This window comes from Orycteropus afer, unplaced genomic scaffold (assembly GCF_000298275.1).
Source record: "Orycteropus afer afer isolate SDZICR_OR568_19922 unplaced genomic scaffold, OryAfe1.0 scaffold00026, whole genome shotgun sequence".
NCBI lineage: Eukaryota > Metazoa > Chordata > Mammalia > Tubulidentata > Orycteropodidae > Orycteropus > Orycteropus afer.
The window spans coordinates 5,799,598-5,818,150 of record NW_006921613.1 but is presented as its reverse complement, the minus strand read 5'-3'; the positions used below and the strand labels follow the sequence as shown (position 1 = coordinate 5,818,150).

At 37.8% G+C, this 18,553-nt stretch overlaps 1 protein-coding gene across 1 annotated transcript in view; it reads right to left on the bottom strand.

The window, feature by feature from the left end:
* MYO5A (myosin VA) overlaps positions 1–18,553 on the bottom strand; it is a 194,827-nt gene that overhangs the window by 49,738 nt on the left and 126,536 nt on the right. Inside the window, exons 24-28 of the mRNA XM_042783688.1 lie at positions 16,253–16,401; positions 11,245–11,358; positions 6,981–7,124; positions 6,702–6,755; positions 1,447–1,674 (exon numbers count right to left, since the gene is read on the bottom strand). Of these exons, the coding sequence (XP_042639622.1) occupies positions 1,447–1,674; positions 6,702–6,755; positions 6,981–7,124; positions 11,245–11,358; positions 16,253–16,401 (689 nt within the window). The remainder of the gene's footprint in view (positions 1–1,446; positions 1,675–6,701; positions 6,756–6,980; positions 7,125–11,244; positions 11,359–16,252; positions 16,402–18,553) is intronic.

Here is an 18,553-nt window from a genome sequence, read left to right as displayed (position 1 = left end):
ACAGTATCTTAACCAGGTGCAGAAATGCCATTCCTAAGAGTACTCTCAGACTTTTCAAGAATCCAGTTCATTACACATTATAGACATTTTTTATGTGGCAGGTCATGCAGTTGAGACACTTGACTGCTTCAAATCCTGGTAACTGTATGCACATAGTTAGGGAAACAGCCAGGTTTTCAAAGTAATTACTCAGATATTCCCTCAGATGGCAAATACAAAAGGTCCTATTTCTCATTAGCATAAGACTGTGTTTGGTCTCAAATTACCAGAGGATACAGAAGGACTTCAAGATGCCCCAGTGTTTGGTCCTTTCTGTTGTATCCCTGAACACAGTCCCTCTTAGTTGGGACAGCTCTACCTATTAAACAGAATCACTGAAGTGTAACCTCCCCTCAGTGATGTCATTTCTAACCTTTCCATGTTACCTTTAATAGCTAAACCGGTGACTTTCAACAAATAACTTTAAAATAGCATTTAATGGCTCCCACAGCAAGTCAATTTTTATATTTAATAGTATTCAAGTGGGTTTTTGTATTTAATAGTATTTTACTTTAGATTGAAATTTATTGTGGCTGGATTACTATCAAAGACTCATTGTATTTATTTATTTTTAAAAACTTTTTATTGTGATTTGGGTGAAAGTTTACAGAGCAAATCAGTTTTCCATTCACCAATTCACACACATTTTGTTTCATGCCATTGATTACAGTCCCCTCAATGTATCACTCCTCCTACTTCCTCCCTGTGTTTCTTATTTCCATTCCTCCTTCTCTTCCTAACCCTTCCTGCCTTCTGAACTTTGTCCCTGGGAAAATGCTGCTCTTTTGATCTTGAATGGTTGACTGTTCTAAGGAGTGTGTACCTTTCTAGAGTTATTGTTCACCTTGTAGACCTGTCTAGTGTTTGAATGAGAATTCAGCTATGAGAACGAGTTCAGTTCTAAGTCTAAAGGGTGACCAAAGGCCATAGTGTTAGGGTTTCCACCAGTTTCTTTCTGACCAGGAAGCCTGGTCTTTTTTATGATTTTGAGCTTTGTTCTACATTTTTCTCCCACTCTATCCAATTCCTTCTAATATGATCCTTTTCAGAGCAGCTAAAATAGTGGTAGCCGGGCACCATTTAGTTCTTCTGGTCTCGGGATCATGGAGGCTGAGGTTCATGTGGTCCATTAGTCCTCTGGACTAATTGTTTCCATGTACAAAGATTCATTTTAAGAGCCCTTTGCTCAGGAGTGACAGGTGAAACGTGGAAGATCATTTGGGATCTCACCAACGCTCCAAATGGCATGTTCAACAGTTTTAAAACAACAATGATTTTTTTTTAATGAGGAATCCATTAGAATAAAAAATTAGAATGAAAAATGCTCTTATATGTTTGCCCCACTATAAATTGGAAAAATAGAATAAGAAGAAATGAAGGTCATTTTAGCCATTTGCTTGTGCTTACCTTGGGTTGGATGGCTTCTTTCTGGCTCACTAGCTGAGACCTCAAGATGAGGACTTCCTCCTTACGGACATCAAGCTCTTCACTCACAGAGGTCAGCTGTTCCATGAGCACTCGGTAGGCAGGGGCACCCGGAGCAGTCACCTCTGGGGCACCCTTCTCACTAAGGGCCTTGCGTAACTCATTTAGCTCATTTTTTAGTTTTTTGTTTTCTGACTCTAGTTCTTGACGCTGTATGAAGAGACAAAAAAAAAGTTCATTGCTGTCATCCTGAACTTTACATTGGAAAGCTGAATTCCTTTCAAGATGGTAGAAGGATTCTTTTGGAAAAGATCATCAGAACCACCCTAGTGAATGGCTTCCTGTGTTCTGTTGAAAATTCTGCTCTGCAAATTAAGGAAGTATTTCAAGTGGAATTGAGCAAGGCAAATGGTCGTTTGCTTCATCGACCCAAATTCCAGTTCAAATTTATTCTGCCTACGGTGTGTTCACAGGCCTGGAGAGATTATTGAGTTCCAAGGGGTGAGTCTAGCTAAGTCCTAAGGAGCCCAAGTTTGCTTGGAAGTCAAAGGGCAAGTCTGAAGGTCCAGCTGGTCACATATTTCCAATACATGGTTCAGCATAGGTAGATAAATGAGTAGTGTCCTATTATTGCCTTTGTAATATGCCTTTGTAAAATAGAATGGAAGGCCACTGAAATCTGAGGCTTTATCTTCTAATTAAAAAAAATGACCATGCCATTTAAAAGGATAAAATTCCCTGCAGTGATTTTGTAACAAATAATTTATATTTCAAGCTTCTTTCCCATATGGTATACTTTTAAAGTTGCTGAAAGAAGCTTTGGAAGGTAGAGGGGGAAGAAGGGCCTTCTCTTAGCCATCCAGATGGACATACACATTCTTCACTCCCTCCACTCTTTCACATACTACTGTTGTTGTTGTTGTTATTGTTGTAGCCATCCTAATTCCATCAGTTACCACCGCCCTTTCCACACACTGCTCAATCAACATCAGTGGGAACCCAGAAGAGAATGGGACTGACATTAAAACAAAAGTGTCATGAGATACTGGTTGGGAAAGTTAAGTGGACAGATTTAAAAGCACCATTGTGCTTTATTGGGCACATGACATAAGGCCTTGTGATAGTAGAAATGAGATACTTCCATACAAAGATAAAATATTCTGCTGTTTCTTCCTAGAGAAGCAAGCTTGGATTTGTCACACCATATCAGACCTTTACGTTATATTATTATTATATTATATTGAAACCATATAAAATCCATTCCCCACCCCAAGTTTAAGAACATGTAACTCTTCCTTTCATTAATTAATCCATTTTATATAAAAATGAAGTGTTCCTTCCCATTTATAGTCTCCTACCAACTGGTAATCAGGTTTATATTGCTCAATTCTGAAATAGAAAACATATGAATGCTTTTATGTTGAAGCCAAAGCTCTAATACCCAAAAACCAAACCATGGCCATCAAGTCAATTCTGACTCATAGCAACATCCATTGGGTTTCCAAGGCTGTAAATCTTTACAGAAGTAGATTGCTTCATCTTATTCCCACAGAGCAGCTGGTAGGTTTAGAACCACCGACCTTCTGGTTAGCAGCCAAATACCTTACCCACTACACCACTAGAGCTCCTTTAAGCTCTAATACAGTGCTTCCCTATCTTCAATGTGCATCAGAATCACATGGAGATCTTGTTAAAATACAGATTGCTGGGCACCCCACCCAGAGTGATTCCATAAATCCAGGGTGGGGCCCACAAGTTTACATTTCCAAGTTAACAGGTGGTGCTGATGTTCTGGTCTGGGGACTACATTTTGAGAACCACTGTTCTAATACTTGGGAATTTTATGAGCTGACCTTCATTTTTAACATACTACACAGAATGTCTCTATTTGTACATTTTTGCATGAGACAGGCAGAAGGAAAGTGGGAGAGCAGATTCCTACTCCCATTCCTTTGGCCCATTCCATCCTATCAAATGCCACACTTATATCAGGCATATACTATGCTTCATCTGTCCAAACCACATGGGGAGGACTGAGAGGGACAGAAGAGAGAAGGTAGAGATATCTGTCTATGTAGGCAAATAAGGGCACTGGCCCTTGGCACATTTGGCCAGGACAACATTTTGCCTTTAACATTTATCCCTGTTTTGCCACCCCACATGCCACCACCATGTTCTCAGAGGCTTAATCCAGGACCAGATGGTTCCAGTTCTATCACTCTGGACTTTGTGCAGGCCTAGCCAGTGTTAATATGTTGCTGATACTACCCATTGTAACATATGTGCCCTGTTTCTCAATCTGGTCAGGCCAGGTTCTCTGTGGTACCCAAAATGATTCTTATCAATTCCAATTAAGCTAAAGAACAAAAATAACGAGAAGACCTTCTGAGTACCCCATGTATCACATGCATTTTAACAATCATTCAGAAAATGCTCTCATCTATATTTATGGATACGATCCACAGGGGAGCAACCTAGACAAGTGAAATGGCTGTGGGATGTTATTTGGGTTGGGTGTGTCCTCTAAAAATATGGTTACCTAATCTGTTTATGTATATGTTTATATATCTATATATACAGCAACTAAAGGGTTATTCAAAGGTGGTCCTTGATTCCACCAAGGATCAAAATTTGGATCAGGAGTTTGAATAACTGAGTCCTAATTAAAAAAAAAACAAAAACATTTTTTAAAAGCATAGATTTAAAAGCATAGATTGAAAAATGGTAGGAGAGGCTATACTATATGATGAATAACGGGCATAATATAGTGCATTGCAGGCCTAGTGGTCTGAAAGTAGAGGGGCCCAACAGGGAGGATGCACCAGGATGGTGGCCCATCAGGCTTGCAGGAGGCATGCAATAAAGGACAGATATCCAGGGAACTGCTAAGACCTTGGACTTCCACAAACCATTAAATTTACATCCCATATATTCTTGTCAACTGAGTATTCCAAACTTAATAGAAACATACAGAAATTCTTCTGGTTTAGATTTAAAAGTTTGTTAAGCATTATCCGGTTAATCACATGATTCGGTCTTCTAGACAAAATGTACAAAAGGCAATAAAGAGTAAGAATAATTTTTGTTGTTTGTGTAAAAATTAGTTTCTAGCAAGTAATGATAGGAACTGAGGGTATCTTGGAAAATTTTCTATGGTCTGGAGACATGGATTCAAGATCATCTTCCACCATTTGATAGTGAATAATTGTTCTAAGCTGCAATTTACTAATATTTAAAAAAAATAAAAAACTTAAATTTCAGTTTGTAAAAATGAATAAATGAGATAAAGCATAAAAAAGTTTCAAACTATAAAATAAATACAAGGTACTATTAGTCAAATGTTTATTAAATACCAGTGAAAGAGTTCTATCTTCAGAGGAAGAAGCTGATAAAATACTTATGGGTTTGGGCAGGATGGAGGACAAGTGTTCTCTTTCTAGGAAGATGCCGTACAACCTGGAGAGGAAGTGGTAATCAGCAGTTCTGAACTATACCAAAAACCCACTGCCATCGGGTCTATTCCAACTCATAAGGACCCTACTGGGCAGAGTATAACTGCCCCACAGGGTTTCCAAGGCTGTACGTCTTTATAGAAGCAGACTGTTTTCTCTTTCTCCCACAGAGCAGCTGGTGGGTTCGAACCACTGACTTTTTTGGTTAGCAGCTGAATGGTTTAACCACTGTGCCACTAGAACTCCTTGTTCTGAACCATGGTAAGTGGTAAATCCAGAGGATGATGTTGTTATATGCCGTCGAGTCGGCCCTGACTCATAGAGACCCCTCCTTGGGTTTCTGAGGCAGTATCACTATAGAAGTAGGTTTGCCCAACCTTCCTTCTGAGGAGTGGCTGGTGGGTTTGAACTGCCAGCCTTCTGGTTAGCAGTCAAGTGCCTTAGGCACTATGCTACCAGAGCTCCTAATCCAGAGGATAGGGTCCTATTAATGGCATAAATTACGTTCTAAATCACAGTGCTGGGAAACAGTAGGTCAAAGACTATACTTGAAGTAATATTATTGAAAAAACAAACAAAAAGAAACTTCATGGCAGGTTGGAGAAAACTAAAAACCCACTGCCATTGAGTCAATTCTGATTCATAGCCACCCCCATTGGGTTTCCAAGGTGGTAAATTTTCAAAGTAGATTGCCTCATTTTCCTTCTGCAGAGAAGCTGGGGGGTTTGAACTGTCAACTTTCCGGTTAGCAATCAGGTGCTTCAGGTACTACACCACCAGAGTTCCTTGGCAATTTAGAGAGTGGCTCAGAATTTGCAAATACATGTAAAGGCTTTAAAATAATATTGAGTTTCCTATTGCTATTTTGGGGCTTTTCCAATTTTTAGCTTTGTTTGTTTGATATCATAAACCTTAGTGTAAATTTCTAGGCAATTTAGAACATGATTTGCAAAGGCAAAAAACAGTAAAACATTGACATGATGGTTAATTTTATGTGGCAATTTGTCTACGCTATAGTGTCTAGTTGCTGGGTCAAACACTAGTCTAAATGTGGTTATGAAGTAGCTATACATAATTAAAGCAATGGGCCTTGAGTAAAGCAGATTACCTTCCATAATGTGAGTGGGCCTTAACCAGTAAGCTGAAGGTCTTAAGAATACAAAGAGAGTTTTCCCTGGGATGTATTCTGCAGACTACAAATATACAGTTTTCCAGAACTTCTTCATTCTTCACCCTTTCTAATGTGTAACTGTGGATTTTGGAACTCAAGACTGCAGGAATCTCTAGCTTCTTCCTTGACCAACCTAAGGCTGGGTAACCAGAACGCTGGTGGTTCATACCTACCAGCCACTCCTCGGAAGGAACATTGGCCAATCAACTTCCGTAGAGATACTACCTTGGAAACCCAAGGATGGGTCGCTATGAGTCAAATGGATGCAACAACAGTGAGTTTGGTATTTTTGTTTTGTTTTGTTTAACCCCTCACAATCCCATAAGCCAATTCCTTAAAATCAACCAATTAACCTCTTTCTTTAGAGTCCCCATGGCCTTTACTAATCTCTATAGCCTCAAAAGGCACTTACTGCTCCTGTTCTTGTTTAGACTGAAGTGTAGCTTGCATACAATAGAATAGAAAAGAAACAACACAAGGCTAAGTGAAGCTTAAGGCTTCCCGTGCAACCTCCAGCCCTAAAGGCTGTTTAAGGAAAAGGGAGGCTCTGTGCAAGTCTCTGTAATGCTTGCCAAAACAAAATATTCTATGTCTTGGCAGAAAATTTCCATTACCTTGAGCGACTCATACTCCAATTCAGCACCTCTAATTTGTGGTCTTTCTTCTTCCTGTGGAATACATAAAGTAAATACTTTATATTTTAATGGTCACATTTTTGCTTTTAGAATATTTACTTTCTCTACAGAAAACAATAAGGAGAGCTTAGCTCTCACTACTTTATCCGAATGCTGCTTGGCTAAGTTACTTCTAGGCTGAGTTCCCATTAAAGAGGAGACTGCTGAAGTGGACAGAGTCCCAGCCTCAGCTCCTCGGAGCTGGGCAGCACTGTGTACCTTTGCTTTGCTGTGGAGCACCTGCTCCTCCTTGCGGTCCAGCTCATCCTGCATCACCTGCTTTTCCTGCTCCAGTTCTGTGACCCGCTTCTGAAGCTTAAGGAACAATGACATGTCCAGAGGCACCTTCTTCTCGCTTGGCTCCTAAACCCCGGAAATCACAGCATGGTGTGACGAGCCAGACAGAAGATATATAAGTCATTGAGAAAATGATGAACAACCCAATAGAAAAACAGGCTAACTTCAGAAGAAGAATTATAAATGGCCAAAGAATATAAGAAAACATGTACAACCTAACTAGTAACTGGAGAAATACAAATTAAACTATAGCACTTTTTCTCCTATCCATTGGAAAGACTGAAAAGATTAATAATGCCCTGTGTTAGCAACAATAGCTCACATGATATTCAAGTACACAAAAATATATATGGAAAAGGATGTTCATTGCAGCATTGTTTCATAATTGCAAAGAAAATGGGGAACAATTCACGTCTCAGTGAATAGAATGAGTTGCTTAGATAAATCACGTTATAGCCAAAATGTATTTTGTAGCTGTTAATATATATATATGAAGCGGATCTACATGAACAGCTAAAGATATCCTACATAAAGTATTGGGTGAAAAACCCAAATTGTAGAGAATATGTAAATGATGGTCTTGTTTTTGTTGAAGAACAAATACACATAACTTTTAAAAGTGTATTTAGTACAAGGCCATCAGTGGTTATCATGGAGTGTAGGAGGAATTATGCGGAGCTGTCATTTTCTACTTTACACATTTCTATTTTTGAACTGTTTATAATGAGCATGCACTACTTTTGTAATCAGAGAAATATTTTTAAATGGTGAAAAGCCAACATAAATAAACTGATTAGACAGAGAGAGAACTGAAAATGGAATGGTATATATATATATATATATATATACACCTTTAAACTGAAGTTACCCTAGCAGCATCTTAGAAATCTGTCAGTGAGTTACAAAATATAATTGCAGTAAAAACTACTAGGATGAATAAAGGAATACCAAGTAAATCTAAAAAAAATTTAAAAAAGAAAGAATTAACGATCATCATGGAAGTTCTGAGAATATCATATTTTACTTTGTTTACTTCAGGTTTTAACTTCGAATGAGGTAAGAAGAGAAAATAATTGTATAATTAGATCTAAAGAAGAGAATAAAAAATCCTTTTAGTGAGTAAAGGAGGTACAGAGAGAGGGGGGGAGGAGAAGAAAGAGAAGAAACAATATCTTATTTATTTAGATAGTCCAAGTATAATTTTTAAGTGATTAGCAAATCTTAGTTCTGCAAATTTTTAATTTAAAAGAAGATTAATTTTATTTTTCTGATTATAAAAGCAAAACAAACTTTTATAGAAAACTTAGGAAATACAAAAAAACCCACGATTTTTGCCCAGTCTTTTTTTAATGTAATTTAAAGAATTGAAATATTTTCATCATAACTTTGTATAGTTCCTTTAGCTTAGTATTGTATTATAATTGTCAAATTCACAATATGATATTTAAAATAATAATTTTTAATGGCTATATAGATAGTTGTACCATCATTTCCTTAGCTATTATCTTACAGTGGACAATGACATTGTTTCTCACTTTTTGCTATTGAAATATTACTACAATAAACATCCCAGTATATAAGTATCTGCACATGAATGTTTTGAAGTCTCTTGACATAAGCTTTAAATTAGCTGGGTCAATTTCCACTTCTATCAGCAACTATTCACTGGGCCTGGAAGAGCTGTGATTGTTATCATTGAATTAAAAAAAAAAACACCTAAATTCATAGATTAAAAGTGGCATTTCATTGTTATTTAATTTGCATTTCCTTGACACTTGTTGAGGTTGAATAATTTTCATGTTCCTGCTGTCTTTGGTCTTTTATGAACTGTGAGTAGTACCAAGGTTAGTGTGATTCCAGTTCTAAGAAAGCTCTAAGAAGAATCAACAGAACTAATGGGGCATTTATAGGCTGTCAAGATTATTTACCCACAAACTAATCATACCTAAACTTTTGCTGTGTCTACTCTGTAATGCTAAACAGTATGATAATGTTTAGGTATATGATCTTAAACATAAAACCAGTCCTGACTTAGGAGAACACAGAAAGGATCTTGCCTGAATATGAAATTACTTACTATTGAATTCCACTCATACAGAAATTTATTTCTATACACCCTACAAATAAACTTATATTGTAGCTTATTTACAATTAAATATTCCATCTTAGGTGTTTTTAATGTTTATTCATCTTTAATGACATATGTGCCCTAGAAAATTTTTAATTGTTTAAACTTTTTTTTAATATTATAGTGGAATTATATTATTCTGTGACTAGTTCATTTTTTATACCTAAAACGTCATCATTTGGAAACCATTTCCTCAAGTTTTGAGTGGACATTTTTGTTTAATAAGAATCCTCTCATTAACTTGGGATAGGAGTAAACCTTTATATACCTGCTAATACTACATGAAGAATCAGGTGATTGCTAGGAAGAATAAAACTCCATAGTTAGAAGCATTTGGTTGGGAATTATTTAAGAGTGTTTTTTTTTTGGGGGGGGTGTCAATCCTTGTTTCTAATGGCACATTTAATTAAAGAGATGGCTATTTGTCCTCTGTTGACAGTATGAGCAAGAAGGAAGACTGGATCATCTGGCTCATAAAAGTTTCTGGGGTTTGTTTTGCTTTCCTTTCTTATTAATGACTTTGTTGCCTGGGTTTTTCAAAGAGAGTGAAGCAGTAAAGCTGACTAAAAAATAAAAGTAGCCTCTCATCTGAGGAAAGCACTAGGAAGGTAACAGAATTTATTCACTAAATTGGTCTGACAGGTCTTGAAGTCAGCCTGGAATTTCTCCCCACAATAACTGGGTAAAGTATGATAACTCTTTCCCTGGATTTGATAGGTGTGAGGAAGCTGGATGGCAGAAGCAAAAATGGAATAATCAGTCAATGGCCACCAGGAATAATTACATTCTAATGGAAATAATCAACCATTAATTTCTCTATTTTATAAGCATAGATTTTCATATGCTGTGTTGGATTTTTAATATTACCACCTAGCCTAGAGTTTTGAACTTTGCTTCTGTCCTCCATAAGTTTAGTCCTGTTAACTCCAATAGCTAGGATAATGTCCTAGTGACTAAAATAGCTTCAGAAATAGATTGACATTAGACAAAGAATGTTCAGCAAAGATTGTCCTTATCATACTCAGAGATAAAAATAGCACCTCTGAAACTTCATTTAACAGAAAGATTACTTGCTTTAAGGAAACATTTTTCTTCAAAATGAACACAATGAGAAGGAAGAAATTCCTAAGTAAAATTAAGACAAGAAAGGAAAGAATCATTCAATTTCTTCAGCTGTTCTGTCAGAAGCAGTCTATTTCTGCCTTGGCCATTTTCTCAGAATACGATATAAAAATAGAAGAGTTGTACCTGAATTCCTCGTGACTGAAACTAAGAGTATATGTGAAGAAGATTTGAGAATCAGCTTGGGAACAATCTTACTTAAAATCACTGCAGTTCAGAGTTAGAGCAATAGTTATTTGGGTTTCATACTACATAACATAAAACATTAAAGCAGATTTCTAAACTATTTCCCATGCCTTTCTTTGGAAGAAAATTGCAGGGGTAACAAATGATATCAAACAGAGCCAGCAGTTTTACTATATTCTTGGCATTGGCAGAGATAATATTCAAGGACAAGGGCTTACTTTTTTTTTTTTTTTACCTGAGTCTGAAATGAATTCCTGAAAGGCTGTATTTTTTGGATACAGAATATATTAAGGTATAAAAGCAAATTACAAAAGAGAAAATCTTGCCATCAAAATTACATTAAAAATCAACAATAAAGTGTGTATTAACCAAAAACATACACACTTTATTGTTGATTTTTAATGTAATTTTGATGGCAAGATTTTCTCTTTTGTAATAAAGTGTGTATTAACCAAAAACATCAGCCACTCCTCGGAAGGAAGGTTGGGCAATCCTACTTCCGTAGTGATACTGCCTCGGAAACCCAAGGAGCGGTCGCTATGAGTAAGGGCTGACCCGACGGCACATAACAACAACAACAACAACCAAAAACATATGCAATAATTATGTGTGTACACAGCTAATGAAGCACCTACAAGTCATTCATGAAGAATAAACAATTCAGAAGCAATGCTGTGTTTATGTGCAAATGTTACCTGTTAATGACAGCATGGTCACATCCTACTTTTAGGAATAGTTGTCTAAAATTACCTCTGTTCTTGATGGAATATCTTCAGTTTCTGTAAATTCAGAGCTAAAGGTGTATTCAGATTCATTGCTGCTGTGGGTGGAGTCTGTTCTTTTGTGTCCAGGCTTAGGCACATTCTGCAAGGCAAATAAACCAGGTATAATTATCACGGCCTAATTAAACCAGGTATAATGAACAGTGACAATGTCTATCTTGATTCGGTTTGAATCCTCACTCACTGACTGATGCCCAAATGATCTGTTCCATGTTATGTCCACCAAACCCTTACAAAAGGGCCACCTGCTGAGCTCCTCAAAGAAAGAGAAGGAAATACCAGCATGGCAAGGTAAGGACAATCACAAAACCAAATGCCCAAATGCAAATTACCTGTAACGAGGAGCAGAATTCCTTTTGTGTTTTTTAAGCTGTGAGTGCACTAGGTGAAGGATAAGGTATAGTGTCTCAGCATCTAAGCACTGACTTTAGTGTTGCAATCAAATAAAACTTATTTTAAAAGTTCAAAGAATATATTTAATGACACATGTAATCAGTTTCCTGTACCGCTGTTGTTAGTTAGTGGTTGCCGTTGAATTGGATACAGGGCAGTGGTTAAGTGCTCCAGGTCTAAAGCAAGAGAGAGTCGAGTAGAAGCTCCAGCTTTGCCACTTACTTATTCCTTACCTAACTCTACTTGACTTCAGTTTCATCATCAGGAAAAGTGGGAAAATAATATTATCTACCTCAGGGTTTATGTGAGGATTAGATAAGATAATACAAGCAAAGAGCTCAGCACAGGGCCCAGCATATAACAAGCATTCAGTTATGTTAACTACTGCTGCTACTGAGCCCCTGGGTGATGCAAATGGTTTACTGTGGGCAGCTACTAACTTAGAGGCTAGAGGTTTGAGTTCACTCAGAGGCACCTCAAAAGAAAGGTATGGCAATCTACTTTGAAAAATTAGCCACTGAGAACACTATTGAGGACTGTTCCACTGTGACACACATGTGGTCACCCTGAGCTGAAATCAACTTCACAGCACATGGTTTGCTTTATGATTTGCTGCTGCCATAATTCTCAGGACCCTGCAGCAGTTCTTTAAAGCGTCCTTGCTTAAGGCCTTTCAGATGCCTGTCTGGAGGATTCTGTTTCCCTATCCACATGCTATTCCATTATGAGGACAAACAACTGACTTGATCATCATGCTGTCTTTCAAGATCTGCACCTTACTCCTCCTTTTCTCCTTATCTGTGATTTCTCCCATAATTTCTTCTTTTTCTGAACCTGTTTTACTTCTTTTGCCAAGATTTATGACACCACTGTTGACATGCTAGATTCCCTCATTACTCTGGAAGTAATTTATCTTCACACACTTCACAAGCCTGGATTCCCTTGCCTCATTATCCTTTCATTGTTGGCTTGAAACTCCTTGGCCCTGGATCAATTTCTCTTATAGCCTCTGTCTCTATACTCCCTGGACAAATGAATATTCTTGGAGAAAACTTCTACAGCACTGCTTGGTACCAAGGCCAAAATAATGGCAATCAGTGACACTAGTAACTCACTAGCATTTTGGGGCCCACATATCATATAGCTTACAGGAAGCCCTGGAGGCAGTCTATCAATTTCCCACCCTAAAGTTTCCTGTCATCCATTGGACAAGTCTATTTACTATAAAATGCTTCATTAGCTCCAGAATGTGAGAGTGAGACCTCTGTTTTCCTAACAGTGTCAATGAAATATTAGCCAAGTATTCATATTTTAGCTGTGAACTGCTATCTAAATATTAAAATATTGCTACTGATGTTTTAATTAATCATAAATTATAAAGCCAAATTTTTTATTCTCTGTCCAAAGACTGTTTTCTTGGTTGTATCTGAAGCTAGAAAAATGAGATCGAATAAAGAGGTGAGTAAAAAGCAAATAGCTTCCGATCTTCCTTCTGCTTTCCTCTGACCGTTTTGTTGTTGTTGTTATGTGCTGTAGCGTTGGACCTGACTCATAGCGACCCCTCCTTGGGTTTCTGAGGCAGTATCACTACAGAAATAGATTACCCAACCTTCCTTCCGAGGAGTAGCTGGTGGGTTTGAACTGCCAGCCTTCTGGTTAGCAGTCAAGTGCCTTAGGCACTACACTATCAGAGCTCCGTTTTGTTACCCAGGCGGAATAACAATAATGAGCCAAAGGAATGCAATGGAGAGAGTTGTGGGCCAAGAAATCAAGCAGTTAAGCTACACCTGGAGCTTACTTATATCTTGTTTTACCATAGACTGCTGGGAGCAGAATGGAAAGCAGCTTGAGGCTTGATTAGCAGGAAGGACTGGCAGTGTTAAGGAATTGGAGGATGGCCATTACTTGGTGGATCCAATCTAGAGAAAGGTAGTAAGTTACCTTGCTTACTAAGGAAACTCATAACCTGCAGATGTCTGGGCAATGTGTTCAGAAAGTGATGTATGTATGTATGGCACATGCTTCTCTCACTCTATTTTCTGAGATTCACAAGGCATATGCTATTAAAGAATCTAAGAAATTCTGTAGAAAAAAAGATCTGTTTAACCCAGCTGATGCCACATTTATTTGAGCAAAGAATGATTTCTTTTCCCAGTCTTAATATCCAAAAGAACCTCAGAAACACCCTGTGGGATACAAAGCTTAGCTCTAACTATCAATGGAGCATGGATTTACCATCAGTGTTGGTGAAGTTGACTATTAGTGAGGAAAAAATACCCAAGAATGGAACTCTGGGGAACATGAATGTTGAAAGACAGAGGAAAAGGACTATGTGGAGAAAGCTAAAAATAGAGAATGTGAAAGAGTAGTTTCAATGAGGCCAAATGCAGTAGACAATTCAAGGAAGACAAGACTAACAAGGGTCCCTTAGACTTGTCATTTTAAGGATCATGGTGACCTATTTCTAATTTCTCTGTCACATATAAACCAGTAGTTAAAAAAAAAAAATTCTACCATTGAATCAATTCTGACTCATAGTGACTCATAGGCTGTCCAAGGCTGTAAATCTTTACAGAAGTAGATTGCCTCATCTTCTTCCCATAGAGCAGCTGGTGGGTTTGAACCACCGACCTTCTAAACCAAAAACCAAACTCACTGTCACTGAGTAGGATCTAACTCATAGCGACCCCTCCTTGGGTTTCCAAGGTGGTATCACTACAGAAGTAGATTGCTCAACTTTCCTTCTGAGGAGTGGCTGGTGGGTTTTAACCACCAACCTTCTAGTTAGCAGTCAAATGCCTTAGGCACTACGCTACCAGAGCTCCCAACCGACCTTCTGTTAGTAGCCAAATTCTTTAACCATTGAGCCACCAGAGCTCCTTAGAACAGTGAAGATGTTTGAAATAATACCCAACTATAGAATCTATATTTATTTCTTAACCTTTGAGACTAAGTTTCCTTATCTGCAAGGGGATAAATCTATTTCATTTCCTTTGTCTTATATAACCTCTTTTTATTTTCACTTTTTTAATATTTCTTCTATTTTAAAGAACCTCATCAGGAGATCTAGATAGAAGCAAAATTTGAAGCAAATACTCTATTCCACAGATACCAAATTATCTTGCTTTTTATAAGAGATATTTCAGAGCATCTCTGGCCATTCTGTACCATAAAGATACCTTTAAGACTGATACTTGTAGGGAACAAGAGAGCTAGGGAACTCTTTGTTTCCTGATAGCAGAACAAGTAGAACAGGGAGGGTGAGTGGAACAATTCAAAGTACAAAAGGGACATTCGCAAATGCAGAAGAGTCCTTGAAATGGATAATTCTTTAATAACTTTTATTACAAATAGAGGCTGCATTTTCTTTTCAAGGAATATATCTTTGAAATTATAATAATGTCTGGGGGAAGAAAGACTCAACTATATAAATATTTGCTTTATATGCAAATTTTGCATCAAGACACTCAAGGTATAAAACAATATCCAGTTGTATTGAATTTAAACTATTTAATAGTCCAGTCTTTGAAGTTCTTGACTTTACTAAGTATTTAAAAATGAACTTATCTGATTTCTGAGATTTGTTTTAAAATAATCCACTGGATGGAGATAGAGATATGTTGATGATTTTGGAACTGAGTGATCCGTAACTAGAACATGGGGGTAGTAGTGGTTCAGTGGTAGAATTCTTATCTTTCATGTAGGAGACATGGGTTCAATTCCTGACCAGTGCACCTCAGTGCAACTACCTGTCTGTTGGTGGAGCCTTGCATATGATGCACAGATTTCAGTTGAGCTTTCAGACTAAGAAGAAACTAAGAAGAAAGGCCTGGTGATCTACTACTGAAAAAGTAGCCAATGAAAAGCCTATGGATAATAACAGTCCAAACCTGTTGTGTAGGGGGTCACAATGACTTAAGGGCAGCTAACAACAATACAAAAAGGAGCTCTGGTGTTATAGTGATTAAGGTATTTGGCAGCTAACCAAAAGGTCAGTGGTTCAAAACCACCAGTCACTCCATGGAAGAAAGATGGGTCAATCTGTTTCCGTAGAGATTTACAGCCTTAGAAATTCCATGGTGTCACTATGAGTTGGAATCGACTCAGCAGTGAGTTTGGTGTTTTGGTTTTAACAATAATACATGGAGTATATGAGGGTTCATTCTAGTATTCTTTTTTTTTTTTTTTTAATTTTATTGTGGTGAAAACATACACACCAAGACATTCACCAAGATAACAACTTCCACATTTACAGTTCAGGGATATTTTTCATGTTGTGCCACTACTATTGCTATCCTTTTCCAAAATATGTCACCACCATTAGCATAAACTCAATGACCCACACACAAAAGCTTCCCCTCTTCTCCTCCCTCCTACGCTGGTAACCACTTTGGTTTTATATATATGTATGTATATACATACAAATATACACACACACACACACTTTTTTTTTTTTTTAACTATCTAGGAATTTTCCTTCCCCTCCCCTCCCCTTCCTTCCCAACATATTCTATCTTTCTATCTACTTTTGAATACATTTTAAATTTTTTATTAGAAAGAAAAAACAAAAATGTTTGACTCACTATCATCAGAGTCATTTCTTCCTTGAGGTCATCATATCGTTCTTCTAGGCGACTGAACTCATTCAGAAGGTTCTGATATCTCAACCTTTCATCATTAAGATCGAGTTCCAATTGTTTTGTTTCTTCTATTAGCTTCTTTTCCATAGTCTCTGCAAGAAAGAAGAGAGAAATAGATATCACAAATGGCTCCACAGAATGCAAGAATGAAAACATGTACACTGATTTTCAAGTTCTCTGCCTGGGATTTTTATTTTTAGCATCACTACAGGAAAGAAAATACATCATGACAAAAAAAATGAAGTAATTTATTACTAATAACAACTAACATTCTTCTGTGTATGTTCTTAGTAGGTATTCTTATTCCCATTCCAAAAATGATAATTATCTTCTTTCCTGGTGTAAGAGATGTTTTAGAACATTTCTGGCCACTTGTACCATAAGATTATCTCTAAGGCTGATACTTCTAGGGAGCAAGAGAGATAGGGGCCTCTTTGTTTCTTGATAGCAAAACAAGTAGGGATGGGGGGGTCAGAGAGGCTTGAAGATATCATACAGCTGGAAAGAGAAGAATCCACATCTGTCTGTCTTCAAGGGTCATGCTCTGTTACCACTAGTTCACACACTGCTTTTGGCACACTTTCAATAAAATGTCACTATTCACTGTCTATTAACTAAAGTCTATTTCTTATTCTAATAATATTCTGCTTTGTTGTTGTTAGGTGACATTAAGTCATCTCTAACTCATAGCAACCCTATGTACAGCAGAACGAAACACTGCCTGGTCCTGTGCCAGCTCCACAATCCCCACTATACCTGAGCCCATCATTGTAGCCACTGTGTCAATCTACCTTGTTGAGGACCTTCCCCTCTTTCTTTGACCTTCCATTTTACCAAGCATGATATCCTTCTCCAAGGAATGGTCCCTTCTCACAACAGGAACAAAGCAGGTGAGACGAAGTCTGGCCATTCTTGCTTCCAAGGAGCATCCTGGCTGTACTTCTTCCAGGATAGATTTGTTAGTTCTTTTAGCAGTCCATGGTACTCTCAGCATGCTTCGCCAGCACCACAACTCAAAAGCATCAACTCTTCTTCAGTCTTCCTTATTCATTGTCCAGCTCTCACATGCATATAAGGTGATTGAAAATATCATGACAGTGTCAGGCGCATCTTAGTCCTCAGAGAGACATCTTTGCTCTTCAGTACTCTCAAGTCTTTCAAGATGTCTTTTGCAGCCAATTTGCCCAGTGCTGTATGTCGTCTGATATCCTGACTGCTGCTTCCACTGACGTTGATTGTAGCACCAAGCAATATGAAATCTTTGACAACTTCAGTCTTTTCTCCATTTATCATGATGCTGCTTATTGGTCCAGTTATGAGGATTTTTGTTTTCTCATACTGAGGTGTAATCCATACTGCAGACTGTATTCTTCAGTCTTCATCAGTAAGTGTTTCAAGTCATCCTCACTCTAAGCAAGCAAAGTTGTGTCGTCAGCGTATTGCAGGTTGTTAATGATTCTTCCTCCAATCCTGATGCCACTTTCTTCTTCAGATATTCTGCTTTAGGGTACTTATAATATTCTTTTGTCCAAAATAATATTAAATCTCTGAAAAAATTTCTCAGGGGACCTAGATATAAACCTCTACAAGTCTTTCTCTGCTCATCCTCAGTCTCATGTTCTGTCTTACAATTTTCCTGGCCTCTAAACTTTTCTTGCTGCCCTGCTAATCCGCTATTTCTAACAAGATAAAATCTCTAGGTCTGGTCACCTGAGTTGTTTAAATTTTTTGACATCTCACAGGTGCTAGAGGAATTCTGATCTTTCTTCCATTTACCCACTGTGATAGCTGAAGCTGTGCGTCAACTTGGCTGGACCACAATTCTGAGTGGTTTAAGCAGTTGTGATGTGGGTTATTCCTATGATGAGATCGGATGGATATGTTTTGAGCAGCCAATTGGTTGAAGGGGAGTTTCCCTAAGGGTGTGGCCTGTTTCCAATATATTTATGGACATCCTCGGAAAAAGAGACACTCTCCTGTGGATCAGGATCCTGTTGTGCTGCCTACAACTGTCCATTAGCAAACAATCCACCATTCGGCCTGGAGATCTTGGATTCATCATTCATTGGAGTCAACAACTGGTGTACTGCCTGCCAGCCTTGAGCTCATCAGCCCCTGCAGCTGTGTGAGTTCAGAAAAGCCTCCAGCTTGACGTTTGATCCAAGAACTTGAGACTTGCCAGCTTCTACTAAGTGTGTGAGCCATTTTCCTAAGAAAAATTTTTTTCTCTCTCTTTCTCTATAA